The sequence below is a fragment of the Pipistrellus kuhlii genome, unplaced genomic scaffold (genome assembly GCF_014108245.1).
Source record: "Pipistrellus kuhlii isolate mPipKuh1 unplaced genomic scaffold, mPipKuh1.p scaffold_m20_p_5, whole genome shotgun sequence".
Classification (NCBI taxonomy): Eukaryota; Metazoa; Chordata; class Mammalia; order Chiroptera; family Vespertilionidae; genus Pipistrellus; species Pipistrellus kuhlii.
Genome location: NW_023425551.1, coordinates 62,831,290 through 62,839,874, shown reverse-complemented (window position 1 = coordinate 62,839,874; position 8,585 = coordinate 62,831,290). Strand labels below are relative to the sequence as shown.

General features: G+C 43.1%; 1 protein-coding gene across 3 annotated transcripts in view; it reads left to right on the top strand.

Moving 5' to 3' along the window:
• The first annotated feature begins 4,729 nt into the window (after positions 1–4,729).
• The window catches only part of PRIM2 (DNA primase subunit 2), a 278,619-nt gene continuing 274,763 nt past the window's right edge, over positions 4,730–8,585 (top strand). For 2 of the 3 annotated variants that reach the window (XM_045572854.1, XM_045572855.1), the window contains exons 1-3: positions 4,787–4,899; positions 5,799–5,972; positions 7,531–7,634. In XM_045572854.1, the coding sequence (XP_045428810.1) occupies positions 5,825–5,972; positions 7,531–7,634 (252 nt within the window). In that variant the 5' untranslated portion in view covers positions 4,787–4,899; positions 5,799–5,824. Of the gene's footprint in view, positions 4,900–5,798; positions 5,973–7,530; positions 7,635–8,585 lie in introns of all 3 variants that reach the window. The other variant, XM_036414771.2, reaches the window with a different exon arrangement.

The following is an 8,585-nucleotide window of genomic DNA, read 5'->3' as shown; positions in this document are numbered from 1 at the left end:
CATTGATTTGTGCAGTGGATTTGTCATATACCAGGCTTCTTCATAGGTGTGGGCCCATTTCTGGGTTCTCTATTCTGTTCCATTGGTTGATTTGTCCATTCTTATGCCAATATCGCATTGTCTTAAATACTAAGGAATTATGATAAGCCACTCATCTGCCTGAAATGCTATTCTCCTAAAGATACACATTACTAAGTCACTAATTTTCTTCTGGTCTTGCCTTCATGATCATAGTTTTAGCCAGCCTTTCCTGGCCATCCTTCCTAAAATTTCAATGTCTCTTCCAAAAACTTTATATCCTCCTTCTCTGCTTTATTTTTTTTCTGTTTAGAAATTATTATTTAACATAGAATATATATATATATATATATATATATATATATATATATATATATATAAAATTCAATATATATATATGAGTGTGTGTGTGTGTGTGTGTGTGTGTGTGTGTATATATACATATTTCTCTTATTTATTATCTCTTTTCCACTAGAATATAAGGTTTATGAGGTCAAAAACCAAAAACTTTGGGCTGTTTCATTATTCTTGTATCCTCACCATAGAAAACATTGCCTGGCACTTAGTAGGTACTCAATTAGTATTTCTGGCATAAATCACATAATGTTGGTATATTAAAAGATAACTCTACATCCCTGCCCTTCCCTTTAAGAATATGCTTTTTCTCTAGTTCTCTTGCTTCTTGATGCCAGATTGATAAAAGCAACATGAAGCAAAGGGAGAAAGACGTTTTCATTAAGGTTTGTTCCTCAGCCATGTCCCAGAGATGGGCAGTGAAATGAAAAGATGGAGGGACCAGAGGTTGGCTCACTATACCTTTGTCTCTATGGGTCCGCTATCCTGCTGGAAATGCCCCCGGTCTTGCTTTCCATGGTGAGCTGAGCTGGCAGGATCTAGAGTTAACTTTATAGCGTCCTCAGTGGGAAGCAAAATGCACCACACCTTTGGTTTTTAGGGTGACACACCCTGCACAAGGGGGGAGAATGAACACCTACTTTGATTTGGCAACTAAAATCTCAGCTGTAAGTATGACCCACCACAGGACAGAGCTCCTGGAACTGTGGAGTCATCTAAAGGTGAATGCTCTGTGCGACACTCTGTCTGCAGCTGGGGAATGCCCAGGGCTGGCACTGAGCAATAATGATTCATGGAAATTCCATCTGAGAAGGTACTCTGTGCTTTATTACAGGATAAACTGGGGAGCCAAGTCATGCTGGAAGGAATGTGGATGAAGTTTTCCGATGAGGACTTGAAGTTTTATAGGTTGGAGTCACATTTGATTCAAACCATCTGTTGAAATGTCAAGCTGAGCCCATCACTTTCCTCATACATCTCTCATATTTTATGTCAGTTCAGTATAACAGATATTCGTTGAGGGCCCACGGAGTGCCAGACGCTGGGATTACAAAGATGAACAACTCAGTGGTTCCTGTTTTTGAGATGCTTACCGTGGTCTAATGGAAGTCAAAGTTATAGTTCCCAAGTATTTTCTAACCTCAGTTGTGAGGTCAGGGTTTGTAATTTATGTGCATCTCAGTTGCCAGGGCTGAGCATTGTGTCAATTCACTTTTGCTGATGAAATACAATAAAGAGCTTGTGTGACTTACCAAATATGGCTACCGAAAAGCATAACATTGTGCATTATTGGTGCTGTGATTGATAGATTTGTATTGTAATTGCCTCTGGATGCAGAAAACCTTCTTCATGGAGGGAATGACCCAAAGTGGCATTAGGAAACAATAAAGATGATGGAATAGCCTACTGACAGATTCTACTTTATTCTCTGAGATTTAAAATAGATTTTTTTAAGTGCTGAAAAACAGCCATTATGGCACATGTTCAGTAAGATATTCGTAATGTTAAACATGAGCATTTTTTCCCACTTCTGTCTAAACTGTTCATAAAATATCAATACTTCATTTTTTTTTTAAAAAGATTTATTTTTATTTCAGAGAGGAAGGGAAAGGGAGAGAGAGAGGTAGAAACATCAGTGATGAGAGAGAGAGAGAGTCATTGATCAGCTGCCTCCTGCATGCCCCACACTGGGGATTGAGCCTGCAACCCGGGCATGCGCCCTGACCAGGAATTGAACTGTGATGTTCATAGGTTGACCCTCAACTACTGAGCCACACGGACAAGGGTGAGTACTTCATTTTTTTAATTTGGAAGCTATTTTGTGTGGTAGGCACTTTAGGGATCAAAAAGACAAACAAAAGGATCTGTGCAAAAAGAGCTTAAAAGGTGGTAGTGCTACTCTTAACTTGCTGCGTATATGCTCACAAACCTTTTGAAATAGTGTACAAACTTGGTGTGTAGGTGCACTTTTCTGAGGAGTGTGTACTTCAGATCATCCGGTGGTTCATGTTCCTAAAACATTAAGAACCAATGAAGTAGAGAAATATAATTAAAGGAAGAATTTACTATATGGGAATTACAGAGAACATGGGGATTTAAACGAGAAGCAACCCAGGTGGCATAAGCCAAATCTCAATGGGATGAAGGCAGTATTTGACTACTGAAGGCCGATTGGGAAGGCATTGAGCTCCTGAAGTGGACAGATTCCTGCAAAGAGAGACCAAGGTAGGGAAGTGCAAGGTGTTCTTTGGGGAAGTCTGGTAGTTAAGCTGGAGGACATGTGTAGACAATAAAGTGACCAAATCTTGGAACCATGCAGCAGGAAGGCTTCAAATATTTGTTGAATGATTAAATATAACTTTAAAAATATCATCTAATGTTTATCCATTTTATTCTACTGCCAGAGTCTTAGTTGCCACTAACGTAAGCATTTTTATGTTTGTGGTGAACTATTTAAAAAAAATATATTTTTATTGATTTCAGAGAGGAAGAGAGAAGAGAGAGATAGAAACATTAATGATGAGAGAGAATCATGGATTGGCTGCCTCCTGCATGCTCCCAACTGAGGATTTAGCCCAAATCCCCCTTCCTCCCATCTTCTTTCCCCAACTCCCCTCTGACTGGGAACCCAACTGTGACTTCCTGGTTCTTAGGTGATGCTTAATCACTGAGCCACACCTTGCACGCCCCCTACCGGGGATCTAGCCGCAACGCAGGCATGTGCCTTTGACCTGAATTAAACCCAGGACCCTCCAGTCCGCAGGAGGAGGCTCTATCCACTGAGCAAACCAACTGGTAAGTTTCTTTTTAGATGCACAATTTTATACTTTTAGAGTCAAGTCTTTAGATTTTTTTCTTTGTACTTTATTATATTTAGTTTCCTTTCTTACCCAGAGGTTAAATAAATATTCATGTATATATTATTATGGTCTATGCTCCAGTTTTTTTTCAGGCAGGTCTCATGCTTTCAGGTATCTTCTTTAGACCAGGTGATGTAAATTGTGTGTCTAATACAGGGCGGGAGGAATTAAAGTGAGGTGCAGCTGTCTGTAGGGGGTGTGGTGGTTAGCGCCGTGATTTGGAGACAATCTCTCTGGCTTTGAATTTGTTTGTCGCTTATTATGTGATTTGAAGTAACTTCATTTTAGCTTTCCTCATCTGTAAGATGAGTTAATAATAGGACCTACCTCATATGGTTATGATAATACAGTGAGTTAGCATGTAAGTCACTTAGAACATGTCAGGGCCAGCCACAATTTGGTCCATGCTGGGTAGGTAGGTCCTTTGAAGCTTGATACAGTTTCATTATACTTTGCATTTCTGAAAACTTGAACGTTTCAAGCATCCTTCACCTCTAACAACTAAGCAAGCTTTCTTTTGTTAGTGAGACACGCCCCCAAGAGGACACAGTGTGCTTTATTTCCAGCTCTTGAAAACCCTGCCACTGCGGGAGCTCTGACCCGCCTCTTCCAATAGTCCTCAATCCCAAGTCCACTGTCTCCCCAGCACGTTCCACTTCTTCCACCGGCTTCTTCCCTCCGAGCCTTCTTTCTTCCAGTTTCTGTAGACCCCGGAGCGACGCCTGTGTGCGCACTTTTATTCACTCTAATCTCAGACATTTTCCTGCTCGCTCTCCAGGCGCGAGGTGTTGGGGCGGAGCTGGGGTGCTGGGGCGGGGGTGCGGGTAGTGAACTAAAGGTAGGATCTACCTTGATGGGGCTTGCCTTCTAACAGAAAACACACACACACACACACCAAAACGCATTGTACATAGATGGACAAACGAATAATGATCTTTTAGCTACTGTTTTCCCACCCGTAAAATGGAGTAATACCACTTACTTGAAAGATTAAACAAGAGAAATCAGAGCTTCTGGGGGGCGGGGAGGGGGGGAAGCAAGAGGGGGACACTTTGTCAAGTATGTGATTGTCTAACCACGGCACTGTACACCCGAAACTAATGCAAATCAATATCGAATGTAAACTGTAACTGGCAAATGAAAAGTTCTTAAAAAAAAAATAAAGCCGAACTAGAGCTCCTCATAGTGATCCAGGTGCAGTAAATGAACCCGGTAGAGCCCTCTTCTTCCGTCTTCCCCGATCCAAGGCGGGAAGCGCCAGCCTTGCGGGTGAGGGCGCCCCGTGTTCACCTCCGGGAATCCCGGCTGCGTCCCCGGGGCTCCCGGGACCCCCCTCTTGGGCCCGCGGACACCTGGGCCACCAGCCTCCCCGCACCCCAGTGCCGACCGCCCGGAGCTACCGACTCCCCGCCACCGGCCCGCGTCCGGGGGGTGGGGTGGGGTGGGGGGCCCCTCAGCCCGCTCGGGGCGGAGCTGCGGAGGCGGGGCGTTCGGGGGCGGGACTTATCCGTCACTTCCGCTTCCGGTGAAGTGAAATCTCCCGCCACCCGGGAAACCCGGCAGCCGGCGCTGGTGTTTCTTCGCCTTCGGTGTGGCTGCAGGTAAGAGCGACTCCCGTGGATTTCGGACGGACGGAGGAAGGCCATCCTGGCGTGGAGACTTGCAGGTGGAGACCGCAGGGAGCGCACTTGGCGGGGGATGGGGGCGGAGGGGCTGACCTGGCTCTGGGGTCCGTTATTTGGGGCTGACACTCAGGTCGGCGAGTTACAGGGACAGCTTGGCCGGAGAAGGAGGAGGATCAGTGGGGTGGGCAGGATTTTTATAAGGAACGTGTGGATGCTCCCTGAAAGGAGTTCTGAAAGGCTGGATTCCAACACAGCTCCGTTTCCCGGGGTCGTTAAGATAGGTGAGTAATTGGATCCGGCCCGGGAAGTTTCTTATTGGTGAGAACCTCCCGCGCTCTCCCAGGAGCTGGGGATGGCAGTCCCTAATGAAACATCATCTAAGCTCCGGGCTGCGGAGACCAGGTGCACAGACTCCCAGGGGGCAGCAGCACCACCTGGCTCCCCTGTTGATGGAAGTTAGGGTCACCACCTGCATCTTCCCTCCCTGGCAGCCCCGTCCCCCAGCCCCAACCACAATTACAAGATGGTTACAGGTGTATTGCAGGAAATCTGGAAAATACAGAAAGACATCACCCAGGGATAACCACCGTTAACGTTTATGAACAGTGTGCTTTGTTATAGTTAGTTTCCTTTCTTATCCAGAGGTCAAATAAACATTCATGCATATATTATTATGGTCTGTGTTCCTTAGTTTTTTTTTTTCTTTCTTTTCTTTTCCAGGCAGGTCTCATGCTTTCAGGTATCTTTAGGACAGGTGATGTAAATTATGTGTCTAATACAGGGAGGAATTAAAGTGGGTACAGCTGTCAGTAGGGTGTATGGTGGTTAGCGCCTTGAACTTCAGTGTTGTTTTTTTTCTGTGTGTGTAGACTTATTATTTTTGTTTATGTTTTTGGTTGGTTGTTTTCAACACCACTTTCCATCATTTCAACCTTTTTAGGTGCTTCCTTGTAAGGTAACGAGGAGATGGAATTTTCAAAGAGGAGGAAACTGAACTTGGCAGGCGATCAGAAGAACGCTTGCTACCCTCACAGCCTTCAGTTCTACCTGCAGCCACCTACTGAAAACATATCTTTGATAGAGTTTGAAAACTTGGCTATCGATAGAGTTAAATGTGAGTGATATTTGAATTAGAATTGACGTATTCTTGAGGATCTCTAAACTTTGTGAGAATGAGTGGGATAACATATTTCCTTTTTTAAGCAGTTATTTAACCAATATTTATTGAGGGTTTGCTATTCACTTATTTATCGGACAGTTCATATTTATTGAGTCCACTCTAGTCCAGGTGGTAGGGATTTTGAGATGAATATTGTAATTCTCATCTTTGATGAAACTGTATTCTCGTACATGGAAGCAGATATCCAAAATAATAATCATAGTTTATATGTTAAGGGCTCTAGTAGTGGCTGAAGCTAATGGAGATGGGGATAGCAGGAAAGGGGGATGTGGAGGGGGAGATTATTAATTGCTTTGGTATGCCATAAAAAGAGGTACCCAAGGGCCATGGGTTTATGTTCAGGAGTCATTTGAGAAGTTTTTACTTCTTGAATTAAAAAAAAAAGACTCTTTTTGTATTGATGGAAGAAGAATTCATCTGAAGAAGGATTGACAAGGGGCTGTAGGAACTTTTAAACAGGATGTAGCATCTATTTAGAGAGTGTTTGGATGATCTGAGGGCCCTGCTTCTTCACTATTGTGTCTTTTCTGCTTCAGTAGAAAGGAAGGGCTATCTTTCTTTTTTTTTTTTTTTTAGTTTTAAAAAAAATTATTGATTTTTTTTTTTTTTTTTTTTTTTACAGAGAGGAAGGGAGAGGGAGAGAGTTAGAAACATTGATGAGAGAGAAATATCCATCAGCTGCCTCCTGCACACCTCCTACTGGGGATATGCTGCAACCAAGGTACATGCCCTTGACAGAAATCGAACCTAGGACCTTTCAGTCCGCAGGCAGACAGCTCTATCTGCTGAACCAAACCAGTTAGGGCAGGGCTATCGTTCTGATGAGTGTATGCTGAGAAAATAGAAGCAGACCTCCTAACAGGCAGTTCCACATGAGGGATGCGAACAAGGGGTGCTTAGTCTTTTCTCCAAACAGACACCCTTTTCCATTCTTCAACCACGGTGGCTCAGTACAGCAGTGGTTAACAATTCCTCTCTTCCCCCTGGTTGAGACCCGGCTATTAAATTATGCTGTGGGACCTTGATCTTTTCTATACATAAATGGAGGTTAGCTTCTAACAAACATACTAGTGGCCCAGTGCATGAAATTTGTGCATGAATAGAATCCCTAGGCCTGGCCAGTGATCAGGGCTCATCTGTGGGGTGACTGGTGGGGTGATCAGGGGGCCCCTGCAGGCATATGCCTTGCCTGGCCTGTGGACTATGGGCTGGGGACAGCTCTTGCCTTGAGTGTCTGCCCCCTGGTGGTCAGTGTATGTCATAGCAACCCATCATTCCACCAGTCGTTTTGTCATTCAGTCGGTTTTCATATTAGGCTTTTATTATATAGGATATAATTTATATTATGTACTTGCAGAAAATTTATAACTTGTCATCTTTTATAAATAAGTAATTACTCAATTGCCATTTATAGATTTTATTTCTTGAATTTAGTTTTAAAAAATTATCTTGCATTCATATATTTTTCTTTTATTAAAAATTTTTTTCCCAGTGCTAAAAGCAGTTGAAAATCTTGGTGTGAGCTATGTGAAAGGACATGAGCCATACCAGAGCAAGATGGAAGCTGAGATTCGAAAGGTCAAGTTTTCTTACAGAGTAAGTAAAAGGGAGAACAAATGTTCATTTAGTTCTATATATTCATGTACTGAGTCTCAGTTGTGGAAAAAGTCTTATATTAGACACAAGGCCTTCATAAAGATTAATATAGCATAGACTCTGCCTGAAGATACCTACGGTCTCCTGGAGGTGATTGACATGTAGTCAGACCATTGTAATATCGCAGGTTTTCTCAACTTTGGTACCGCTGATGTTTTGGGAATGCTAATTCCTTGTTTCAGGGACTGTTCTGTGCATTGTAGGATGCCCAGTAGCATTCCTGTTTTCTACCCACTAGATGTTTCCAAACACTGTCATCTGTACCCTGTGCATATAGAGTGATGAATGCTGTGATGATTGCTGTTATTGGATGTGTGCTTCAGGAACTCCAGTAACACAAATAACCACCCAGTTTAGAGTGGGGTGATTTGGGAAGGCTTCCCAGAGGAGGTAGTGCTGAATTGCATCTTGATGGAGGAAAACCAGTTAGGACCCTGGAAATGATGAGCGGAAATGAATGGAGAGAAGAATGATTGCAGAGATATGAAGAATCAAAAGATTTTAGTGACTGGTTGTAGGGAGAAGAGTTGTAAATGACACCCAGGTTTCTAGTTAGGACAATAAGGTGGATAGTGGTGATATTTTGAGATGTGTATACAGACTTAGAAGAGAAGCAAAACTTAGAAGGAAGATGTTGAGTTTAGTTCTAGACATGAGTTGAGGTGCCTGTGGAGATCTCTGGTGGACAATTGGATATTCACAAAGATCTGGTTTTAGGAGATATCTGGAGTAGGAGTATATAAGAAGAAGGTTGCAGTCATTAGGAGTAAGTGAGAGAACTGGAGGAAAATATTTGAGTGGGAAGAGAAGATGATGGAAGATAGGATATGAGGAATACCAATAGTTAAGGTGAAGTAGAATTGGAGGAGAATGGGAAGGAGCTGCCTGAGA